The 25759-nt window shown below is 52.0% G+C and overlaps 1 protein-coding gene across 3 annotated transcripts; it reads right to left on the bottom strand.

Moving 5' to 3' along the window:
• Positions 1–16445: 16445 nt before the first annotated feature.
• PLEKHF1 (pleckstrin homology and FYVE domain containing 1) lies at positions 16446–25536 on the bottom strand. 3 transcript variants are annotated; one of them, XM_043899030.1, is made up of 2 exons: positions 25398–25536; positions 16446–18099 (listed from the first exon to the last, which is right to left on the bottom strand). In XM_043899030.1, exon 2 carries the CDS (start codon positions 18083–18085, stop codon positions 17246–17248), a length of 840 nt encoding a protein of 279 aa, XP_043754965.1. In that variant the 5' UTR covers positions 18086–18099; positions 25398–25536; the 3' UTR covers positions 16446–17245. The 3 variants fall into 3 exon arrangements, with proteins under 3 accessions (XP_043754965.1, XP_043754966.1, XP_043754964.1); XM_043899031.1 differs by lacking the exon at positions 25398–25536 and adding an exon at positions 25159–25391; XM_043899029.1 differs by lacking the exon at positions 25398–25536 and adding an exon at positions 23187–24781.
• Positions 25537–25759: the final 223 nt, after the last annotated feature.

Below are 25759 nucleotides of genomic sequence, written 5' to 3'. Positions count from 1 at the left end.
TATGTCTGTTCTTGGGGGGAAAAAAGAAAAAGATAAGCTGGACTAGTGCTGGCGATGAGCCCAGGCCTTCCAGCGCCCCAAGGTTGCGGCTCACAGGAAGCAGCAGAGGTGCACGAGAATCTCAGAGTGTGGGCACCTTGTGCCTGAGGGGAGTCCAGTGTTTAAAACTGTGAATGAGATACCATTCCAGAAACCAGACAAGAACCAGCCTGGTGCCCAACTCCCTGGGGCTGTTCCTCCCAGGAACGGCTCAAGGCCACCTCACGAGCCCACTGTGGACCTGCCTCTTCAGAGGCAGCAGCGGGTCCCAGAGCACAACCCTGAAGGGTAGGCCATGTGTCACTAACCAAGGCAGGAGGGCCAGCCATGCTGGGAGCTGTTTAGACACAGGGTCTTTTCTCTAGGGTCTGTCCGGGAGAAATATAATACAAGCCATTAAACATAATCTTTTATTTTCTAGTAACCACATTTTTCAAAAGTAAGAAATAAATTTAGTAGTATACTTTAACCCAATATAACCACATGTTATCATTTCAAATGTAATCAATATAAAAGCTTATTGAGACATTTTCCAATTTTTTATATTATCTCTCTGAAACTCAGTGTATATGTTACAACACATCTCAAGTCTGTGTTTTGAGATTAGTCAAAGTCAAAGACACATGTCAAGTCACATGTGGGCCAGTGGGGACCTCATCAGGCATCACCACTCTATAAGATACACAATAGAAAACAAAAAGATGAAAGGTTTTTCTTTTCCACTTGGGTTGCCTGTGATACAGACGTGTCACGGTAAGGGCCAGGAACCTCTTTCAGGCCTTTCTCTGTTCTGAAGTTCAGCATCTGAACTTGTTTGAGGTCCTCATTAGAGGTCAGGGTCAGGCTGGATGGTGCTATGGATGGAATTGTGTCTACCCCAAACTCATATGTGGAAATCCTAACCCCCAAGTGATGGCATTTGGAAGTGGAGTCTTTGCAAGGTAAGTAGAGTTAGATGAGGCCATGGTGGAGCGACCCCCATGATGGGATTAGTGCCCTTACAAGCAGAAATACCAGAGAGCTTCCTCTCTCTCTGTCTCCCTCTTTGCCATGTGAAGACCGAAAGGAGAGGGCCATCCAAAAGCCAAGAGCACTCACCAGAACCCGGCCATGCTGGCACCGTGATCTTGGACTTCCAGCCTCCACAGCTGTGAGCGATACATGGGCATGATTAAGCTGCCAGCCTGCAGCACTTTGTTATGGCACATGGAGCCGACTGGGACAGGTAAAGAGCAGGGAGGCTTCCTGGATCCCTGAATTCTAGCCTGATTAGGGCACCAGCATTTTTCCCCTGCCTGGAGGTGACAAGTTGAGCAGTGTGTGGGTGTAGACCCCCGTTGATGAAACTGAACATCCTTGGCCACTAAGAACCAGCCTTGACCTTCTGTCCCAGGCACATGTGGTCCTCAGAGGCCTTGGAGGACGGCACCCCTGAATCTCTACCCCCTCCCTGCCTGCACTTGCTGAGCTGGATGTGGCTAAAGAAAACACCTGCCCACGCTGCTGGTCTCACTCAGCATCGCTGTGTTTTCCCATCCACTTCCTCTGCCTCTGCCTCGTTTCAGCTGCCAACACTTCCTCCTCTGTCATCCCTCAGGTCATGACCTTAGTTCCTGTTTCCTTGAGAAAAGGGATTAACTGGAAGAGAATGTTCACTCCCTACATCTGTGCCCATCTTTCCTCCTGGTATTACAAACTGCCCTTGCTCTTGACTCAGGCCAGCCCCTCTACCGGACATTGGATCCTACCCGCTCCCTCCTGAGGACACTCACTGGTCCAGCCATTCTCCTTCTTCCTCTCCATCACTGCATTCCCCCTCTGCACAGAACTTTCCCGTTAGTGTGCACGTGTGAATGATTTCTTCCATATTAAAAACAACACAGATTTCAACAAGGGTACCAGGAAAATTCGGTGGGAAAGAATTGTCTTAAATGGTACTGGGACATGTAAAAAAATGAACTTGGATGACCCCCCTACCTTTTACCATAGAAAACATTAACTTAAAATGGATCATACACCTAAACATAGGAGCTTAAACTCTGAAACTCTCAGATGAAAACAGGAATAACTCTATGACCTTGGATTAGGCAATGGGGACACAAAATCATAAGTGACAAAAGAAAACATAGATAAATGGGAAATCATTAAGATTAAAAACTTCTGTGCTTTAAAGGACACCATCAAAAAAAGTAAAAACACAAGCCACAGAGTGGGAGAATGTAATTGCAAATCATGTATCTGGTAAGGGACTAGTATCTAGACTATATAGTTTCCAGTTCAAGATGGCAGAGTAGGATATGCACCCATCTCCTCCTGTGAGAGCACCAAAATTGCAACTAGCTGTTGAACCACTCTCGACAAGAGGATGCTAGAACCTACCAAAAAAACATACCCCACGCCCAAAGACAAGAAGCTGCAGTGAAATGGTAGGAGGGGCATAATCATGCTAGTGTTGGAGGACCTCCTGTGGAGGCATGGGTCAGCAGTGGCTCGCCACAGGGATGGGGCACCGGAAGGTCTCCCTGGATACTCTCTTGGGGTTTGCCATTAACCCTACCATACAGCCCTAGGCCAAACAGCTACCAGAGAGGGAATGCAACCCCACCCATCAGTAGATAATTGGATTAAAGTCTTACTGCAATGCCTGGCCCACCAGAGCAAGGCCTGGTTTTTCCCCTTGCCAGTCCCTCCCATCAAGAAACTTCCACAAGCCTCTTAGCCTCACCCATCAGAGGGCAGACAGAAGAAGCAAGAAGCACAGTTGCACAAAAACCGTATTACAGAAAGTTAATCACAATGAAAAAGCAGAAAGTTGTGTTCCAGATGAAGGGACAAGATAAAATCCCAGAAAAACAACTAAATAAAGTGGAGATAGGCAATCCTCCGGAAAAAGAACTCAGAATAATGATAGTGAAGATGATCCAGGATCTCAGGAAAAAAAGGAAGCAAAGATTGAGAAGATGCAAGAGATGTTTACCAAAGATCTACAAGAACTAAAGAACAAATGAACAGAGATGAATGATACACTAGAAGGAATCAATAGAAAATATAAAGAACTCTCACAACTCAACAGTAAAAAGGCAAATGACCCAATTTAAAAATGGGTAAATGATTTGAACAGACATTTCTCCAAAGAAGATATTCAAATGGCCAATAGGCATGTGAGAAGATGCTCATCAGTAGTCTTCAGAATCACAATGAGATACCACTTCTCCCCTACTCGGATGACAAAAATAAAGAAGACAATAACAGCTGTTAATGAGATTGGGAAGAAATTAGAGCCTTATATGCTGTTGCTGAGAATGTAAAATGGTGCAGTCACTTTGGAAAAGTTTGAGAATTCCTCAAAATATAAACATAAATTTATCATATGATTCAGCAATTCCACTCCTAGGTATATACCCAAGAGAACTGAAAACATATGGCCACACAAAAACTTGTGTATAAATGTTTATTAGCAGCATGTTTTATATTAGCCAAAAGGTGTTAACACCCCAAATGTTCATCACTTGGTGAATGGATAAATAAAATGTGGCATATGCATTTTATATAACATACCATGAATGAAGAATATTTTGTGTATAATTATATATTTTGTATATAATGATACATGGATGAACTTTAAAAAGAATATGCTAAGTGAAAGAACCAGTCACAAAATACCATATATTTGATGACTGAAGTGGCTTCTCTGATGGCACAAACGGTAAAGAGTCTGCTTGCAGGGCACAAGACCTGGGTTCGATCCCTGGGTCAGGAAGATCCCCTGGAGAAGGAAATGGCAACCCACTCCAATATTCTTGCCTGGAAAATCCCATGGACGGAGGAGCCTGGCAGGCTACAGTCCATGGACTCGCAAAGAGTCAGACGCGACTGAGCGACTTCACTAGCCAGCTAGCTATTTATTTGAAGTGTCTGGAATAGGCAATTCCACAGGGACAGAAAACAGAACAGTGCTTCAGGGGCTGGGGAAGGGAGGAATTGCTGCTCATGAATATGGTGCTTCTTTTTGGGGTGACAGGAATGTTCTGATGCTAGGTAATGGAGATGGTTGCACAATCTGGTAACTATACTAAAACACCTGAATTGCATACTTTATAGAGGAAGAGTGTCTTTTATGGGATGTGAATTATATTTCAATAAAGCTGTCTAAAGAATTCTCTGGCCCTGCTGCCCCCTCTAGCCACTGCCCCATTTCTCTCTTTGTCTTTGTAGTGGAATTCCTCACTGGAGTTTTCCACACTCGCTGTCACCAATGTGTCTCCTCTCATTCTAGCAGGCATCTGCTCCTACCACCCTACTCAATGATCTCCTACCAAGTCACTGTCCTCTATGTTACTAAGCCCAGCGGTCCTCATCTAACCTGACCCGTGAGCAGCCCTTGGCCCCGTTGGCCTTCCCCCTCCCCACTTGGCCTCCTTGACCCTGTAATCTCCTGGCTCCTCCAGCCTCCCTGTGGCTCTTTCTTGATCTTTGCTGCTTCCACCTTCAGTCCTGATTTGTAAACCCTGAAACGTCTGGGGTTCATTTCCTGACCTCTCCCCCTCTCTATTGAGGTAACACTGGTATATAGCATTATATAAGTTTCAGGTATACAATATTATAATTCAACATCTGTGTTCATTATAAAGTGGTCATCACCAAAAGTCTAGTTACCATCCATCACCTTACACTTGACTCCCTTCACCCATATTTTGCTCACCTCCTCAATCCCCTTCCCCTCTGGTAACCACCAATATGTTCCCCGTGTCTATGAGTTTCTTTTTGTTCTTTTATTTGTTCGTTTTCAGAGTCTTGTGTGGGTTTGTTTTTTTTTTTAATTTTTGTTTTTAGATTCCATATACGAGCGATATCATACCATACGATATTTTTCTTTCGCCTTCCAACTTTTTTCACTCAACGTATTATCCTCATGGCCCATCCATGTTGGATATTGCAAATAGCAAGATTTCACTCTTTTTCATGGCTGAGTAGTATCTCATTGTACATGTACACCACATCTTTATCCATTCATCCATCGATGGTCACTTAGGTTGCTGCCACGTCTGCACTCACCCTTTTCTTTTCTATCTACATCACTCCACCATGGCTCTCACTGAAGATTCCCACGTGTTTGTGAGCAGAGTTTCTTCCTGTACTCCAGTCCCTTAAGCAGAACTACCCACTGTCTTCCCAACTTTACCTTCTGAAACTGAGTTCCTGATACCAGATTCCCCACTCCTCAAAAAACCCACAACAAATAAAAGCAACAATGAACAGCTCCTCCTTCAGCCTTCTGGATCTCAGAAACCAGGGGCTTTATGCCTCTAGTTGCTTTGACGTCTTTCTTTCTCTCACATTCCATATCCAGTTCATTAGCAAATTCTGTTGGTTCTTCCTTCAAATATATCTGTAACTTAATCTCTTCTCACACCTCCACTTGGGCCCTGGACCAGACCACCATCATCTCCCCCTCCTCGATGGTCTCCCAGCTGCCCTCCCCCCCCTTTAGTCAGGCTCATTGTAGCCAATGAGTCAGCATGTGCCGCCTCTCAGCTAAAAGCCTTCCCATGACTCCCACTGTCAAGCACTAGAGAGAAGCCAGTCTTTACAGTGCCTCCAGGCCCCTATTTCACCTCCCTTCCCCTTACCCCTTCTTCTCCTTCATCTCTGGCCACTGACTCTGGCCCAGCCACTCCGGTTTTCCTCCATGCTCCTGGACCAGGCCAGGGACCTTCCCAACCCAAAGCTTTTGCACTTGTTGCTTCCTTCTTCTGAACACCTGCCTCATTTCCTTCAAGTCTTGACTCAAATCCACCTTTTCAGTGAAGCCCTACCTGGCCACTGGATCTGCAACTGTAGCTGCCCTGCCTACCCTGCATTGTCCCTTTCTTTGTGCTGTCATCATCTATAGCACTCAGTACCTATGAATTTACTCCATTGCAGAGGTTTCCCCCCCAAGACAATCTATATCAAGAAGAGTATTGAGATAATCTTTTCAAAAAACAAAAGAAAAAGTACGTTAGCAGAGTTGAACGAACAAGGGACAGGCATGAGCATTTCCAAATAGTGTGGCCCCTCTTGGCTGGAAATCACGCTAGTGCTGGAAAAGATACCAGAGATAGAGGGTAATATACTTTTAAAAAGTTGTATTTGTCTCTTTTTACTGGAGGAAGTGCTCTGGGAAGGGGGTCTTTTTGCCCAATTTGTTCACAGCTATATTCCCAGTGCTTGTAGGTATTCAATCAATACTTGCTGAATGAATAAATAAAAAATTAAAAGCTAGCAGGCAGATTTTCTCCGATTTCATTTTGCATCCCATATGCAGACATCTTGCAGACCAGACCTAACTCCCATACCATGTCCATCTCACACACCCACTCCACCTGAGGGTGAAAGAAAAGGCTGCCTCCTATGTGCCTGGGGATGCCGGCTCTAATGTCAGGACAGTGTCTGAGGCCTACATGCAAGTAATCTTCCAGAATGACTGCAGTGGGGAAGACAGACAACACCAACTGCTGGTGAAAACATGAAGCGACTCGAACCCTGATCTACTGCTGATGGTTTAGTTCAGTTCAGTTCAGTTACTCAGTCGTGTCTGACTCTTTGCAACCCCATGGTTTGCCTCCTGCCAAAAACTTCTGGGTAGCATCTGCTAACATCATGCATACATCTATCCCATGGCCAAGCAATACCACTCCTAGTTATGTGCCTAAGAGAGACAAGGGCTTATGGGCACCAACAGACATCGATAGGATTGGCCATGAATCTTCATTCATGATAACCCCAATCTCAAATGCCCAACAACAGAATGAATAAACAATTGTGGAGGGTTCCCTGTGTTGTTGTTCAGTCACTAAGCTGTGTCTGACTCTTTGCGACGCCATGGACTGCAGCATGCCAGGCTTCCCTGTCCTTCACTATCTCCCAGAGTTTGCTCAAATTCATATCCATTGAGTTGCTGATGCCATCTGTCAGGCGAGTGTATGCTCCTCGGTTCTTTGTCTCATCACAACAAAGATTTGGAGTGATAGACATTAAAGCCCTTGGCGCGTCACAGCTGTTGGGTCTTGGACAGACCATGTTATAGCTCTCAGGTCTTGAACGGACCGCGCTATAGCTCTTAAATAAATCAGTGTTACAGCTCAGTGTTACAGCTCTATTTTATTTAGATAATAGCAGGAAAATCCATCTTTGAGGCATGAGGGCATGTCGATCCAAAGACGCGAAGAGAAGAGCACCCCATCGCATGGGGTGGGGGGGGGGGGGAGCGTACACATTCGTGGGAGAGAGAGAGAACCCTTTGGCTCCTCTTTTTATATGTTTTTTCTTCCCCCTGGGCCTGTCCTATTCAAATTGGGCTTAGGCAGGAGCGCTGTTCTACCTGAAGTCCTCACTCCGGTCCTCGGACCTTCCTTTGACCTTCCTCTGTTCTATTTTCGCGGACTTTTCCCTTCCTTGTCTCTTAGCCACCACCATTTTGGACTCCTTTTCCCTATTCTAACTACCTAACATAACCATCTCATCCTCTGCTGCCCCCTTCTCCTTTTGCCTTCAATCTTTCCTAGCATCAGGGTCTTTTCCAATGAATCAACTCTTTCCACAGGTGGCCAAAGCATTGGAGCTTCAGCGTCAGCATCAGTCCTTCCAGTGAATGCTCAGGGTTGATTTCCTTTAGGATTGACTGGTTTGATCTCCTTGCAGTTCAAGGGACACTCAAGAGTCTTGAGCACCACAATTCTATACCAGTGTAGAACACCACAATGAAAAACATCAACCACAAACACCCACAATGACAGGAAGGGATTTCACAGACAATGTTGAGCAGAGAAACGTGAACAAAAAGATACATACAGTGTGATTCTATTTATATCGTCAATGAAAAATTAATCAGTCAATTTAAGAAAGAAACTTTATTTGAACCAAACAGGATCATAAACCAAGAACAGCCTTTTAGAAAGTTCTAAGAACTTTTCCACTTGTTAGGGATCAAAGCATAGTTACAGAAATTTTTGAGACAAAGGGCATTAAATGATGTATTATTGACAGTTTACACAATCCAGACCTGAGGACAAAGTGAGTAGACGGTAATGGGTCATCATGGCCCCGTGCAAGATTAAGAAGGAAAGTTATCATCTAAAAAGTTGTGACCCTTGATGAGATTAGGGAGGAATGTTATCTCCTAAAGTGGTCTGGTTAATCCAGATGCACAACTCACATAAAAGGGAGGAGGCTCAAATGGGTAGAGAATATTTTCATATTTAAATTTTTCTTGTCTTGCCATAAAATATGAATTTTATTTCATCAAATGAAGTTTAAAGTGATAGAAAAAATCTATGGTGACACAGATTAGAACACCAGTTATAGAACATCAGTTACCCTTGGAGGCAGGTACTGTTGTGAGGGACTGAGAGAGGCTTCTGGGTGCTGGAGATGCTCTGTGTCTCTACCTGGGAGGTGCTAATAGGTGTGTGTGACAGTATGCAAAGTCTCACTGAGCTGCACACTTGAAATTTGTACACTTTTCTGAAGGGAAGTTAGACCTCAACAAGAAAGAATGGAAGGAAGGAAGGAAGGAAGAAAAAAGAAACCGAAGTCCCAGGGTGGTAACCCAGACATCTAATCTATCTATGTACTGACCCTATGCTAATTTCCTCCTTGTAATGCTCCGGAGGCTCATTGATTTCCCTACCTGTGCACTCTTTGACCTATGGAGAGGAGGTTAATGTGCAGAAATACCTTGGACCTAATCCTGGAAGACATGGTGCTTTCACAAAAAATACATCCTTGAAGAGTTTGGTCTCTGCATCATCACTCTCCTAACTTGAGGAGGGCTGGACAGGCTTTGTTTTCCAAAATCAGATTTTCATCTGAATTATGTTTGTTCCTCCACTCATGTGATAATCAGCTTGCGAGACAGTAAGACTGCCTGAGATGTTGCATTGTTTTTGACTTGAATAAGGGAAAAAATCACTGTGAATGTTCTGTTTTCATATCTTGGAGTTGTTCATCATTGAGAGGATTTCTCCCTAATTGGATTGAAATGTGAACAATGTCTTGGCAACAGCATCATACTGGGTGTAAATCAGGGCCCCAAGAACCTCACCTAGCCCCTTTCCCTAGACTCCTTGGTCCTCTTCTCTGAGAGCTGGGCTGAGACCTCCTGTCACATGACTCTGGACCACTCCTCTCTCTGCAAAGATAGAAGAAGTGGCCGTGGACCCTCAAAACTCTCAGTAGATCCCCTTACTTAGTTCCACGGTTGCACTGGTTGTCCAGACCCACGTACTATACCTGTTTCTAGAGCCAGGATGTGAGTGAGTCAGCTGTACCAAAACGTGTGGCTGAAGGTAGGGAAGAGGGCTTCCCCAGGGGCGTGGGGAAACCACTCCGTGATTTCTTTACTCCCACACTAATAATACATGCACACTTTTGACACCAGATGTGCGGGGGTTCCCACACATTGCACCAAGCAATTCTCTGCCATACCAACTGGAGGTCCTTTAACTCAGTTCTGTTCTGGCACTAACTGGTGTCTGTGCAGACCTCACAGGTGAAGGGCTCAGCCCCGAAAGGCTGCCTCCAGTTCAGGTGCCAATGCCAAGTCCCAAGTTGTCACCTGTACTTCTGACAGACTGGCTATCAATGAAAGTTTCTCTGACCCTCCCCCTTGGGTTTGATAATTTGCTAGAAGAGCTCACAAAATTCAGGAAAATACTCGTCTGTTGGCTTATTATAAAAGATATAATAAAGAACAGCCCAAGGAAGTGATGAGTGGGAAAGGAGGCGGAGCTCGGATGCCCTCTTCTGGTCCACCACCCTCCTGGCACCTCCACGCGCTCACCAACCTGGAAGTTCTCCCTATCCTATCCTTGTGGGTTTTATGACACTTTCATCATGACTGATCATTAACTCAATCCTTCCCCTTCTGGGAGGATGGCAGGGAGCGGGGGCGGGCTACAAGTTCCAAGCTTCTAATCATGGCTTAGTCTTTCTCCCGCCCACTAATGTTGCTTCATTAGAAAAAAAGACACTCCTGTCACCCAGGAAATTCCAAAGAATTTAGGAGCTCTGTTTCAGAAATGCTCCTCTTAGTGCTCTTATCACTTGGGAAATTACAAAGGTTTTAGGAGCTCTGTGCCAGGAACTGGGGACAGAGACCAATATGTAATTTTTGTATTATTTCACACCAGGGAATACCAGAGTGTGACCACCCACAGAAGGAACATGCACTCAGGTGAGCCACAGGTGCCGACAACCCCATGAACTCGCTCCAGCAGTCAGGGGTAGGGAGCGGTGAGCAAACTGATGATCCAAGTGAGGACACCGCATAAGTGCAGAAAAGAAAGAGTGTCGAGGAGACTGGGTCTGTCCTGGGGTGATGATCTGCACCCCAGCCCCACCCAGGGCTGGGCCCGCTGTGAGCCCTGCCTCTGCTGTGGCCCCCAGGACCCCACCCCCACCCCCACTGAGTGCCTTTGTTTCAACTCTGACTTCTATTCCAGCTCAAGTCTTGGGAAAGAACGTGTCAGTTAGTGGCTGGTCCCGGCCCAAGGCTGACACGTTCCTCCCCTTCCTGGGTGCGGGGTGGAAACCCCAAGAGGCTTGGTTGGAATACCAAGGAAGGCATGTTGGCATTTTAGAATGTTGGTAATTTGCAAACTGCATAAAATCTGTGTGTGTGTTCCAGAATCCTGGAACCACTGATTTCCACAGCCCTGGGCATTGCTGTGGGCGTCCAGAGGACCCCCGGTACTGAGAAAGAATGGGTGGCAAGGACGGCTGGCCCCAGGCCTCTGATTTCCACTGCCCCCACCCCCAACCCCCTGTCACACTGCTTGGGAGCCACAGTGGGCAGGAACTAGCCTCTGGGAAGCCTCTTCTTTGGGGTCAGAACATCTGGCAGGATCCCTAAGTTGACGTTCCAAGGATTGAAATTTCCTCTTGTTTTTGCCCAGAAACGTCTGGCTTGGTCTGCCCTCCCTCTGTCCTCCCCCTCCCCCCCGCCCCCGCCTACCAGCCTGCCTTTCTGTCTTTAGCATTGGAACATTCTGGTCAGAGCTGGGCTCTGTGGTGTGGGGCAGCCAGCAGGAGATAGGATCTGGAGGGACTCAGGACACTGCCTGGCCGTGGCTTCTCGTGAGGCGCTGACCCTGACTCCCGAGTGCTGAGGATACGCCTGCCCCCAGGGCCCGAGAAGAGAGAGGGAAGAGCCCTGAGAGCCTCCTGGGGCTTCACTCTCCTCTCCTTCCCGGGTCCTCGCTGCCTGTTCCTCCCTTCCAGATGGATCCCAAGCCAGCCTGAGGCTTTCAGATGGGGAGCCCAGGAGTGGGAAAGTGGGAGGCAGGACAAGGGGTGGGTGGGGGTATGGGGGAGAGGGGGCACAGCCTGGCCCACACTCACCTCCATGGCCTCGTGTGAACTGCCCCCTCCAGGGCCCTAAGGAAGCTCCTTCAGTGCCTCAGAGCATCAAAGACCACCGCCCACCCCCCAGTTTGGAGCTGGGTTGCCTGGATGGGCATAGGAGGGTAGGAGACAGGCAAGTGAAGGGCCAGGAGACACCTCAGTGTCTGGCTAAAAGGCCTGAGCACAGGTGCCAATGGAGGCCAGACAAGCAGGTTACAGAAAGCTGACGGGGGCAATTGTGGCCATAGGAACTGTCCCTGTAAACCTATCATCCTGCCAACGGCCCCCAGGAACTAGGAGAAGTCACAAGGCCACCTCCCCCTGGAAGAGAAGCATCTATGGAATGGCCAGTGGCATGCGGCCTGGGCTGGAACTGTGGGGGCCACAGATGAATAATGACTGAGCTGCCCCTGCCCTTGAGTGGCTCAGGCTTGAGGACCAGTTTTGATGGGCACAGGCCCACTCAGGCACCTCCTGGAGGGTGGGGACGCTGGAGCAGGGCTGCGGGTGCTCTGGGAGCACAAACGGGACAGCCGTGCTGACCCAGGGCATCCCAGGAAGGCAGCAGAGTGGAGGTGGCCGCTGCGCTGGAGTTCACAGGGGAGCTAAGTCCATGGGCAGAGGTGGAATGGCAGGCACAGCGTTGGCAAGTAGCCCTGAGAAGCCCAGAGCCTGGCTCTGTTGGGCTTGGTGAGAGAGAGACCCCTCTTCTTCACCTCGGGCCCTATATTCTGCCCTCTGAGCACAGGTCCCACTGAATCTGCTCAGGGCTGAAGCAGGGCGGGCAGGAGGAGGGTGGGGGCCCTTCACAGATGAGGGCCTGGGTACCAGGCTCTGAGGAGGGAGGCTTCGGGGAGCCCAGAGAGCCTGCTGATCAGGTGGGAAAAGCCCCAGACACAGCCAGGGCCCTGCCCCACCTGCAGCCCTCAGAAAGGCCACTTCCTGCAGGCCCGGGACAGAGGCAGGCCAGCGGAAGTGACTGCTTTGCTTTGCGAGCGTGGCCTGAGAGCCCCTGGGTTCTGGCTGAGAACTGGGTCAACCTCACACCCACTCCCACCCTGCCCAGCAGCTGATTCAAGAGAGGCCCTGACCTTCCCTGCAGCCTCTTTCTGTCTGTCCCAGGGAACAGGCTGGGACAGGAGAAAGACCAGGCCGCCAGAAATCCTCTGATGTCAACCTGGATGACATCCCCAGTGGAGCCACGGGGCCCCTACAAACAGGTGTGATGACAGCTTTCCAGAAAGTTCGGCCTGGGTGGGGGTGGGTGAGCACTTCCTGCCCTGCCTGAGAGGGCAACAGTCAGTGTCTTGGGGGAGGGACTAGTCCTCAACCCTCCAGAAAGAGGCCAAGGTTCTCACCCAGAGCTTGACTGGAGGCTCCAGGAGTGAGACCCAATTCCCATTTCCTTGTCATCCCCTCTGCCCCAATGCCCCAGCCCATTTCTTACTTGATTCATTTATTCAATCAACAAATGTTTAATGCCAGGGATGAGGGTATGGTTAACAAAAAGACCCAGACTCCTAGACCTCATGGGGACTACCACCCTCTCTGATAAAGTCCTGCCTTTCTCTGAGGTTCAGCAAAACACCACCTCCTCCAGGAAGCCCTCCATGACCACACAGCTGTCCTGGGACCTTAGGATAGCCTTGTGTGATTGGGTCTGCTTCCCTGGAACCAGTGTACAGATGAGTCTCAGTAAGCGGCAGCCAGAGCTCCCATCAGGACCAGTACCCACCATCATCGTCATCAATGAGAGATAATATTCCTTGGGTCCTGTCAATCCCTTGCCTGCCTGTGGCAGAGAGGACCCAAATGTTAACAGCACACACGCAGTGGGCCCTACTTAAGAAAACTCAGCTCTAAAAATTCCAACAGCCAAAACTTACAGGTAGAGGCCATGGGCTCACCCCCTGAGGAGGTCTCCCCTAATAGCTGATTACTGAAGGAACATGGCACCCCTGCCTAGGGGTGGGCCAAACTCTAAAGGGAGGCCTGTCTGTCAGTCAGTCCCAAAATGCCCTGAGGTCACCACTGCAAGTTCACTTTCCACCTGGAGCGACTTCCATCTGGGCTGCCCCCAGCAAGGGTGCTTCAGGCAACACTAAGGTGGTGGGGGCTCCAAGGCCTCTCAAATGCACGGGCCTAGTCCTCAGACACTCGTCCATCTTGCCATTCTGAGGAGGAGGGGCAAGGCAGGGCCTCCCAGGGCTCAAAGCCTGTTAGCATCCTTAGCTGTTGGCAAGGACACGGAGTCCATGCCCAGCTAAAGAGAAAGATTCCTGGGTGATGAACTGGAGCACTTGGCTGGCAGGACAGTTGGTTCTTGTGCCCTTGCCAGGCCTGCAAGTGAAGCCCCAGGAGAGAGTGTGAAGGCCTGGATGAGGCCCAGGAGACCCAGCCCTGCAGCCAGACCTAAGGCATCATCCTGGGGAAAGAGAACATCCACGAGCAGTGAGGCACTGATTCAGCCTGCGAGCGCCTGACCTCTTCCTCCACTGGTGGCCAAGGGCAAGGGTCAACTGTGTGACCCTGACTGAGGGCAACTCAAGTCTTGGATGACACCTGCTGCTGGGGAGATGGGTGAGGAAGGCACAGGCCCCTGCAACCTGGCTGGGCAGCAGGCCCCTTCTAAGAACAGTGGTGGGGGATGGGAGGTGAGGGGTGCGGTGTGAAGCAGGGTGGAGCCAGGACCTGGCCTGACCCTTGACCCACGTCAGGCTGATGAGGTTGTCTCTGAAAGGAAACAAAACCGTAAGGAGTCAGAGATGGGGTCTCCCAAGGCGGTGCCTTCCTTTCCTGGACCCATGTCTTCCCTTCCTGTAGGTCCTGACTCCTGGGGCACATTCCTCTCTGCGCTTCAGTGGCTGTGGATGATCGCCGCTCCACCTCACATGCTGACCCAGGGCAAACGTTCTGCCCAGGGCTTTTACTTTGCTTCCAAGGGCACTGTCTGTTATCATTAGAGCATCTTGCAGAACAGGGCATGGGCCAGCCCTTTGGGATAAGTTGAGGGCAGCCAAGGCATGCCTCCCGCCATCTACTGTGGTAGGCAGATGTGGCCTTAAGAGAAGCCAAGGCCACCCCTTGGGGACCTCGGGGGGAGCAGGAGGCTTCCCGGCCACTCTCCCAGCTCAGCCATCTGTACGCAGCCACCAGGGCAATCTCCTGAAAGCAAACAGCAGACCTGCCACCCTGCTGAAGGCTCCTGTAGCTTCCAGTGCAATCCACCTGGCCCCACCCACTCTCTGGCTTCAGTCCAGCCAAGCTGCTCCAGAACACAGGGGTGCCTCCCCTCCTCACGGCCTCTGCACTTGCTGGTCCCCCCAGTGGAGTCTGAATGCCATCCCCGCCCCCTGGCCTCACTCACCCATCTCACCATTCGGGTGGGCTCATCCCTGTAATTGCTGCCCTTCTCCCACATGCTGTCTGTCCCAGTCCATGCCCCCCTCACAGCCCACACCAGAACCAACGCCACCTGCTTCTGGACCTCTCGGTCTCCCCTGCCAGGCTGCATGTTCCTTGGGAGCTGAGAACTTGAGCCTTTCACTCAGGCTGTCTCCAGTCCCTGGTGCAGCACAGGCAATCAGGGAGTCTGCGTGAATGAAGGCCCTCTAAAGGCTATTACTGGCCACCCGAGCCCTTGGCTCCTTCCAGGCCCTAACACCTCAGGGCTCAGGGAAGCCACAGTCCGGTGGCTGGGGCCACAAGGGAAGCAGACCCGAGGGTGGAAGCCTGGGGGCCGAGCCAGCCCCTGCTCAGCCTGGTGAGCAGGGCATGGCCTCACCTGCCCCAGTGGCCTGTGCCCCTCTGGCAGGCAGCTTTGAGAAGGCTGCTGGTGCCTGGAATCAGCTGCAGAAATCCTCTCCTGTCCAAAGGAACGCTGTCCTGGTGCTTCTACTCCCTGTTTACCAGGCAAGAGAGGTTCTCAGGGAGTGGGGCAGTGCCCAGGAGACTGGTGGCTGGGGCTGGGCACTCCCTGCCTGGGAACCAACTCTGGGTGAAGGGACAGAACTGCCTGGCCTGGCCTTCCAAGCTGACCCAGCTTTAGTAAGTTGCCCTGCACCCTGAATCTGCCCTGAGCCCTCTGTCCAGGCAGAACCGCCTGAACCAGTTTGTGAGGCTCAGGGAAGCACTTCTGACCCTTCCTACCTGGTCCCTCTGTCCTGCGGGTCAGACCATAGGCAGGCCCTGGGTGCCTCACACTTTGCCTTTCCCGCTCTCCCTCATGGTGGCGACTCCAGTCTAGAGCTGGCTGGAGTGTTGCCGCCCCTGGCAGCAGGCCTGGCCTGCTGAATCAGAGTTAGCACTCGAAGGAGATCCTCAGGGTTCTGTCTGCAAGCGAAGGACTAAGAACTGGGCCGGGAGGACAGCTGCTCACCCGGGGACTGGAGCCAATGGTGGGCTTCCAGGCACTGCACCGTGTGGTCTAGGGGAGCTTTCCTGGCCCCAAAGTCACCTAGCTGACAGTGAGCCCCTCTCTGCCACAGTGGCTAAGGTCAGCCAGGCTATGGGGGGAAGGACTGATACAGGAGACTGTCTTGAAGGACCACAACTCCATGGCTGGGTGTGGGCCAGGCATCAGGAGGCTGCCATTCAAGCCCTAGCCCCAGCACACATTTGCTGAGCAAGGCAGCTTGCTGCACTTGGAACTTCCCCACTCAATAGCACCATACCCAGGGGCAGGCCTGGGCCGGAGACCACACGGGAGAGCTTGAAACCTGGAAGGCTCATACAGAGCTGGCTCCTTTTCCTTACTTGCTGTCTGTCTGTTTAGATAACTCACACCAGCTGAACAGGCCTGCAGGTGCTAGGCCACAGTCACAGTGCCTGGATGGCCGGGGCTCCGTCCCTGGGAACCAGCCATGGTGAGGTGCTAACATCTGAGCCCACAGGAACTGCACGCGTTCTCAGGGATGCCCAGCGTGGTGGACAGTTGTTGACATTGGCCACTTAGCATGGTTTCAGTCCTTGATCACAGAGTTGCATCTGAAGTAAGAATACTCCTGGACTTTTCAACCACATGAGTGAATAAACCTTTTTATTATTAAGTCAGTCTGGACAGGGTTTCTGTCACTTGCAATAAGAGTCCTAACAGAAAACACTGCTTTCCCCAGCAGAGGGAGGGATGAAGACAGGACTGAGGGGCATCAGACACCTAGACGGAGCTCAGACTGGACCAGAGGGCTTGGCAGGCCGCCCTGGACCACGGGGAGCTCAGACTGCAGTCCCTGAGGCTGGCAGGCACCCACAGCATGGCAGTCTCCTGCCTTGCTCTGGGTGAGCTCACATGTCTGGCCTGAGGAGGCCCAGCCAGCCAGACAGGTAGGCATCAGCAAGGTGGGTGGGTGGGTGCTGCTTTCCTGGAAGCCTCTCTGGACCCACAGTCTTTTCTGCAAGGGGGCAGGGCCAGGTGTGGTGGCTGAAGGCCTCAGAAAAGAGGGGACCTCACTCCAGTCCTACCTTCTCTCTTGTCCCTAAAGGTGCCTGGGATTGTCTAATTCTGGAGCTACAGCTCAAAGGGCTGAGAAAGGACATTTGTTCCCAAGAGGCCTAGGTATCTGGGGCTTGCTAAATGGAAAGGTAATTACCTTAAGTGGAACTAGAAGGATGCCAATATCCAAGAAGAGGCACTGGGGGTTCGGAGAAAAGGAGCCACTTCCATTGTGCCCACTACCCATGGGGTAGGGTCCTGTGGGGTAGGGAGGGCCCTGCGGGGGGCTGGGCAGTTTGGGGAACTCTGCCCTCCCAGGGGTCCGGGCAGAGGCATCTGCTTGGACCGAAGTGACCAGGGAAGCCCTCCCTCACGTCTGCAGACCTGGGGTCAGCTGTGGAAGGATGACCAGGACACACCCGAGGCGTAGAACTCCACACGGCTGGGCCAGTCTGCATCCCCACTGCCCTCCCTGTCCTCGTCTGAGTCATCGTCGTCTCCACTGGACGCCCCGCAGACGGCCCCCGCCAGGTAGGCCGACGGCCCGGGGGACCCGAGGCCCTGCTCCTCCACGTCCTCCTTCCGCTTCTGGGCGGCCAGCTCGCGGAAGCAGAGGCTGCAGACGCGCAGGGGCTTGGGCGAGAGGCGCGGCAGGAGGAAGCGCTCGCGGGAGCACTCGGCACAGACCACGAAGCCGCATTTGCGGCAGTGGTGCCGCCGAGTGAGCGCCGAGAAGCGCGTCTGCGTGCAGCGCATGCAGATGTCCGTGGCCTTGTCGGGGATCCAGGGCGCCGCGTGCTCCGTGCTGGGCTGCAGGCCCGTGGCCAGCAGCTGCCGCCGCACGCACTCCTCGATGTGGCTGATCCACTCCTGGCGCTCCGTGGCGGAGGCAGCGGACACCACGAAGGACTTCTTGGCCGTCTTGATCATCCAGCGGTTCTTGGCCTGCAGAGTCTCCGGCAGCGTCTCCAGGGTCACCTCCTCCAGAGGAATGATGTGCTGGCTACGGTACTTGCGCTTGTTCAGCACGATGCTGCCATACACCAGGATGTCGTTGAAGAGGAAGAAGATGCGCGGTTTGGCCTTCTTGCGGCACTCCTTGGTCAGCACGCCTTCACCCAGCAGTACTCGGCCCGGCAGGGCCAGTGGCTGCCCTGATGCCCCGAAGCAGCTCTCGACAGCCGCGATGCGCTGGCTGTTGATCTCCGTGTTTGCCAGGTAGTCCACCATCTTCGGCCACTCAGCTGTGGGAGGAGCGGCAGAGGAGGCCGTCAGCTTGCTCTGACACAGCTGGGGGTCAAGACCACCCCCAACCCCCAGTTGCCCAACCCATAGGTCAGACAACCCACTAATTACCCCGACTGCAACCCAGGAGGCCCAGATGTGCCACTCAACCAAGGAAACTGGCTGCTCCAGAAGCCACCCCTTAGACATGGAGTTACTGGGAGGTGAGGGGCTTGTGGAAGCCAGTCCGGGATGGGAAGGCAGTAGTAAAGATGTGTGACTGAGCGCGGGGCAGGGGGGCTCAACCCTTGGGGAGCTTTGGAAGACAGGGTAGAACAGGTCTCAACACCATCCACTGCCCAAGAGACAAGGACACTGAGCCCCAACTCCCATCAGGGGCTTCCAGGAGCACTAACTACCCCGTGCTTTGGGCCTGCCCCAGGCAGAAGGGTGCAAAAGCCTGTACCAGCTGGGGAAAGCCAGATAATGGAGTGCTGCAACCCCAAAGGTCACTGACTCCTCCATCTACCAAGCCAAAACATCACAGACCCTGCAACCCACTCACTCAGCCCGTGGGCCCATTCACTAGCCACTCAGGAAGTGCCTACTGTGTGCTCAGCACCATTCCATGCACGGGGGATACAGTGAATAAGAAAAGGCTCCTGTTCTGATGGAACACCACCAACACCAACATCACAGGCACCACTGCAGAGGGCTTCCTCCATGTCAATCATGACCATCTCAACTTGTCCTCACACCAACCCGAGCTGGTAGAATTACCACTGACAGAAGGAAACTGAGGCTCTGTTAGGAATCAGGCAGCCCAGGGCCTGCACCACTGGAGACCACACTGCTCAGAGCCGTCCCCCATGGAGGAGAGGCCTCTGTCCTCCTCTGCCGAGCACTCCACGTGGTAGCCCCAGATCTCACCTGGGCCTCCTCTGCTCTGCCCACATCCACTCCCTTTGACTCACCAGACTCACGGCATTGAAGACACCCAAACACTGCTGACCCAGGCCAAGCCTGCAGTCCCAGCTCTCCCCTGAGCTGCCCCCGTGACCTCCCACCAGATCCTCTTCTTTTCAGAAACAAACCACCATTCACCTAGTTGTGGAAGCCCAAAATCTAGGACTCATCCTTGAACCTCCTCTTTCCTGTACTCCCAACATTCAGCCAGTGAGCAAGCTCCATCATTTTTCTCTCTCACACTTGGCCCTGGTTTGCCCACTTCTCACCACACAACTCCAGCAAGGCTATCTCCCTTTCTGAAAGTCTCTCTGACAACCCCAGCTCAGGCAGCTTCTCCCGCAACCCAGGAAAGGGTTGGCAAATCATGGCCTGAGGGTCAAATCTGGCCCACAGCCTGGTTTTGTGAATAAAGCTTTATTGGAACAGAGCCGTGCCATTCATTTACAGTGGCCTGTGCTGCTTTCCTGCTGCAATAACAGAGCTGAGAGCTGTGACAGAGACCACATGGTCACAGAACCTAAAATTTATGGTCTTTACAGAGAAAGTTTGCCAACCCCTTCTGTAGGATGTTACCCTATTTTGCTTTTTCTTCACAGGATTTATCAGGGCCTGATATTTTCTTGCCTATCGATTGTTTGCTTGCGTGTTTTCTATTTCCCTCACCCACTTCAAAATTCCATCAGAACAGGGTTTTTTCCTTATTCACTCTATCCCCAATACGTGGAACAGTGCTAAGCACACAGTAGGTGCTTCCTGAGTGACTAGTGAATGAATGAACCAAAGCTCTCTCAGGCCCACTGTGGGAGGAATGAGCCTCCACCTCCTGTCTCTAGAGGAAGCAGAAGAGAGCTGACCCACAGCTGCCGCCGCCGCCGCCACCACCACGTGCATACAAGCACAGAGCGCGCCCCTGACCAAACCGATCACACTCATAGAGTTTCTAGGTCACCACACTGCAGTTCCGTAAGTCTGGCCACCTGTGGGAGGCTGAAGTGGGGCCAGTGCGGGGGCTGGATGCATTACACAACAGGGGTGCTCAGCCCCGAGGCACGTATCACTTGCCCCTTTCAGACCACAAGCCGTCCTGAGAAGTGCTGTCCACACCACTTTATGTAAGAACCACTATTTTTAGGCTGCTGAACTGGGCTGCATGTTGCAAACCCAGCTGGTTATCAGTGATAGCCCTGGGCCATTCTGTTAGGACCAGTCACCACGTCCCTGTTGTGGACAGTTTGGCAACATGCCAGAGGCCACCCCCAGGACCCCTAGGATGGAGTGGATGAGGGTTCCGCTGGAGAAGCTCAGAGCATAGCAGCAGGAGAGGCACCAAGAGCAGTGACTTTGGGACCTGTGGCAGCAACAACAGAGATTCTTGGCAGAGGGGAAAGGGCAGAACAAAGGGTGAGCTGGGTGCATTCACACAAAGGGCTACTGTCAGCACCCAATCCACGTGGGTCAACATGGAGTGACAGTAGACACCAAATGCTGAGTGGGAAAAGCACCCTGCAGAATGATCTGACCCTGTGTATGCAGAAATTATGCATTTAAGAAGTGTTCATGAACTATATCTGTAAATAAAAATGGACAGGATGGAGCCTTGCACCCATGAGGATGGCTGCTATTAAAAAAAAACAAAAACAGGAAATAAGTGTTGGCAGGGGGATGTGGAAAAGTTAGAACCTTTCATGCACTGTGGGTGGGAATGTAAATTGGTGCAGTCACTGGGGAAAAAAGTATGGAGGCCCCTCTAAAAATTAAAAATAGAACTACCATATGATTCAGCAATCCCCTTCTGATTATTTATCCAAAGAATTGAAAGCAGGATCTCCAAATGGTATTTGCACACCCATGATCATAGCAGCATTATTCACAACGGTCAAGCAGTGGAAGCAACCCAAGTGTCCACTGATGGATGCATGGATAAACAAAATGTGCTATGGACATACAATGGAATATTATTCAGCCTTAAAAAGATATCCCATCACTTGCTACAATATGGATGGATCTTGAAGACATTACGCCAACTAAAATAAGCCAGTCACAAAAAGACAAATACCACATGATACCACTAATATGATACATCTATAGTAGTTAAATTCATAGAAACAGAAAGTAGCAAGGTGGTTACTAGGGCTAGGGCTGGAGAAGGAGGAAGAGCAGGGGAGGAGGGGTGAAAGTTAGAGGAGAGTTGTTATTTAATGGGTTTAGCATTTCAGTTTTGCAAGGTGGAAAGAATTCTGGAGATATTTCACACCAATAGGAATATACTTAATACTACTGAACTGTAAGCTTAAAAATGGTTAAGATGGTTTACAAAAACAGATGGACACAAAGCAAGATCAGGAGACAAATGGCCTGGGGGAGGACACCTGAATGTCATTAGGCATGTTAGATCAAAGATTCCAGATTTATCTACAATATTTTATTTCTTTCACTTAAAAAAAAAAAAAAAGGCAGCAGCATGTGTGATAAAGTCCCAGTACCAATCAATTCCGGGAAGGGGGAACATGAACTTTTCCTTCTTTCTAAATATAAGGTCCTCAAAAAGAAAAGAAGTATAGTATAAGGTCTGGGTCAACAGCTGTAGGCTCTACTAGCCTCACAGTGGGTGACCTGGCTGGGCCTCCCCTGAGTACACAGCAGCAGGGCCCAGGCTGCAGGACATGCTAGGATGAACATCTCAGGATGGAACACCAGTTGTTCCCTCCAAAACTCCTGGGTGTCACCACCTGGCAGAAGTGGGTGAAACCCCAATCTTACAGCCACACTCCGAGGCCAAGCATGTTCAGCACCGAGGCAGACGGAACTTAGGTGGAGTGAAGAGCAGGCGCCCCTCCTATTGCTCCCCCTCCCGCCACAACCCTGGCCTGGTGGGGCTGGGTGAGCTCTGGAGGCAGACTTGCTCAGAATCCACCTCTGACTAGATGCTACCCAGGTGGGCTGCATGGAGGAAGTGAGGGGCAGTGCCCATGGAGGGGAGAGCTTTGGGCAGGGGAGGGCCTGTAACACTGTCTCCCTGTGCCTTGTAGGAGGCCCCAGGATGCCCCACACTGCTGGGTCCCTCATCAGTGGTTTACAGACCCCGTCCAGGCCCTGGTAGACCCCATTCAGCTGTTGGCAGCAAAACATGGTCCAGGAAGAATGGGGAGTCCCTGGTGACCATGAAAGGGGTCTGGGCTCTGAGCTGAGCCCACACACAGACGGGATAGTGGGAAGGCTTTCGTGCCTCCTCCCCCGTGGGCCTGCAGTGAGTAGCTGGGGTGAGGGGCCAGCAGATAGCATCCTCCTGGGGAGCTCCCCGACATCCGCCCACCACAGCTGCTACCACAACCAGAAATTCACTTCACACCTGGTTTAACATAGCCTGGAGATTTTTTTTCTCGGCCATGTCAACAGCTTATTTCCCTGATGAGGGATCCAACCTGCACCCCCACTGTAGTGGAAGTGTGGAGTCTTAGCCACTGGACCCCCAGGGAAAGCCCCAGGAGATTTTCCTGGTAAATGTGGCAGCAACCCCACCTCCCCATCCCCCACCCCTCCCAGCAGATGAGAAATCCTCTTTTTATTTTTCTCACTAAAGAAGTGAACTACCCTCCCTTAGGACAGGGCGGAGGGAGAGCTGAGCCTGTGCCCATTCTTTTTGTGGCTGCCTGCCTCAGGACAGCCTGTGCTGACCCCTGTGTGGTACCCCAAGTGCTGACAGAAGGTGGACACTCATGAAGGGCCAGTGTCTGGGAGCAAAGAAGGAAACAGGCCAGCTCTTTCTTGCATGTTTTGGAAGTGGGGCAGGCTCCAGGGCTGGCCTTCCTAAACACCAGTGATCCCACCATCTGAATTAGGCCAACGGCTCTCTCAGTGAGTAAGCCATGCTCCAGGTGGCACTGGGTGGCCAGGGTTCTATGCCTGACAGTTGAGGTGTCACATGTGATCTACACCAGGGGGAGCAAATCTACACCAGGCCCGAACCACTGCCAGCTTTTCAAATACAATTTATTGGAACATAGCCACATGTAATAGAGATGGGCCTGCAAAGCCTAGAATATTTACCATTTGGCCCTTCACGGAAAAAGTTGGCAGACCCCTAATCTATGCCACCACACACTTGCAAATGCATAATGTGCCTGCTCCAGGGACGCACCTGACATGGAGCCACGTCCTGATGGAGCCAGTCTCCTCCACTTGGACACAGCCTTTGGGATTCGAAGAGCTGTCTGGGGTCCCAACCTGGGAACCCTGTACAGTAGGACCTGGGAGGGGCACTCAGGTCCATCCTTCCATTAAGAGTTACAGTTGCGGAAGCTGCTTATCAGAGAGAGAGTTACCTGGCCAAGGTCACAGAGAGAGTCAGGGTGTTGGCCCTTTGGACTATCCCTTGGCTTCCCCAGATTAGGGCAGGGCTGATTTATCACCTGACCCTCATTCCCTCCAGTCCCAACCCGGCCCACACTGTCTTCATGCCTACCTGACTTCACCTTCTAAATATTTACTAAAGCCCTACTATGTGCCTGGCACAGTTCTACTAGGCAGGACTGGGACCAGGTTACAGCCAGGAGCTGGGGACCAGACCCTTCAGTATCAGACAGCCTCGTGCGACAGCCAGACTAGAAAGTATCAATAAATCAACAAGGTGATTTCTGATTGTGAATGCCACAAAGAAAAGGGCTGATGTGCTGAGCAAGGCTAGGGTGAGGATGGCAGTCAGGAAAGGCCTGGTGAGGAAGTGACCTTGCACCAACCTGAATGTGAAGGATCTTAGCCATGCAAAGGCCTGAGGGAAAAAAGTTCTGGGCTGAGGGAACAGCTCAAAGACCTGACTATGGAGGCAGGAGGAGTAACAGGTAAGGTTAAAGGTGCTGTAGGAGCCAGTCTTGCAGGTCCACAGGCCAAAATGAGGATCTGAGTTTTTCTCCAAGTACAATCCAAGTGTCCTTTCCTTCCAGAGGGGCCACCCCTCAGGCTTGTCCAGTTCTATGCTTTCTGGAAAGCCCTCCTCCATGAAAAGAATAGTAATAAGGAAAATAAACCAGGGGTGCCATTAACTAAGAGCTTACAGCTCACCAGGCACAACAGTAAGCACATTGCAAGCATTATCATGCCAACTCTTCACAAAAGCCCCATTGGGGAAGGTGCCACCTCCATCATCAAAGCAACTGCCCAAGGTCCCAGCTCCAAGACAACCATGAGCTGCTGAAGACAGAATCAGAAATCTTCAAGTTCAGAGGGCAGGGCCCCTCTCCCAATGCCTGATCTCCAACCCCCAACCCTCTCCACCCAGGTCAAGGGGTGGCCTGGGCAGGTCCATTAGCTTGGCTGAGCTGCCCAACCCTTTCCTTCCTTGTAGTGGGCTGGGTTGCACAAGTCCCTGAGCTCAGCTGGGCTGCCTCAATTGCCCATCCTGGCAGCCCTGGGGGTTGATGTGTGCAGGGACACAGGCTGAAGTCAGAGACAACCCCAGTGGAAATGGCATGCCCAGGAACATGCCAGCATGAAGTGGAAATTTGCCAGCAATCATCCTCCCCTCTTCCCTGGCTTCTGACCTACCTCGTGGTGAGGTAACAATGCCGTTCAAATTCCAAACGAATATATCCCTGATCAAGTTACAAAGTGACTCAGGGCATCCACTTTCCTATCTGGTAAGGGGGCTGGATGACAACTCTCCCGGACACAGCTCTTCAGGTGTTCAGGGAGAGAGAAAGGGAAGGAGATTCCGGGTGATTCCAGGCTGGGAAGGAACTGCCACCTCTCTCTGGGTCAGCCTCAGTACTTCCTCTGTAAAATTGGAGATTAAGCCTGGCCCTGTTTCTTTCGACAACTCCCACCCAAAGTCACAAACTCAGACGCTTCAGGGGCCAGCAAGCACCCAGGCCACTCGGAAAGCCCTACCACCCTGCCTCTCCTCCCCGCTTCCCTGGGCCAACACACCCTGCAGACTGGGACCAAGAGTGGCGGCCCCCACGAGTCAGGAATCCCCGAACCCTCCCCAGACAGCAGGAGCGCTGAGATCCTTGCTGTCCCGGGCCTCAACGCCTGCAGGCGTCTCCAGATCGTTTCTGCTCTCACTTCGTGCGTTCCCCCCGGGCACCTTGCCTCGACATCGGAGACCCCCTTACCTGTTTTCAACCCGCTGTCCTTGGAGCTCCTGGTAGCCCCCGCCCCGCCTCCAGCCCCACCAGCCAGCAATAAGCGCCCTGGTCCGCGCCTTTGCTCTGGGCCCGAGTCCGAGATGGCACCGGCTGCGCGACCGCCCCGCCCGAGTCCAGGGGCCACCTAGACGAGGAACCCGGGGGAGCTGGGAGGCGGTCGGCCGCAAGACTGCTCCCGGCGCCGCGGCCTGGCTAGTGACCCTTACCTCCTCAGCCGGGGCCCCTCGAGTCTCGCGCCCCACCAGGCAGCCGGCCAGACAGACCGCACTGGGCTGCCGCGTTCCGCTTGCCGGAGGGGGCCAACCCCCGCCGCCCAAGCCGCTGAGTTCCAACTCTCCTCGACACGCCCCCTCCCGGCGGCTCCGCCAATCGGAGCCTGGGCGCGAGGCGGGGGCGGAGCCTGGACGCCAACTCTCGGAGTCCGAGTTCCAGAGAATGTGCGCGTGCAGAGCGGCCAGACTTCGAGTGCGTTTGGGTGTGTTGGCGCTTTAGGCGCTGCGGGCGTGGGGCTTCCTTGTCGCTCTCTCCCGGGACTGGGAACCCAGATTCAAGCCCCCCCAGTCTCCCT

Source organism: Cervus elaphus, chromosome 4 (assembly GCF_910594005.1).
Source record: "Cervus elaphus chromosome 4, mCerEla1.1, whole genome shotgun sequence".
Taxonomy (NCBI): Eukaryota; Metazoa; Chordata; class Mammalia; order Artiodactyla; family Cervidae; genus Cervus; species Cervus elaphus.
This window is presented reverse-complemented; position numbering and strand designations above follow the sequence as displayed.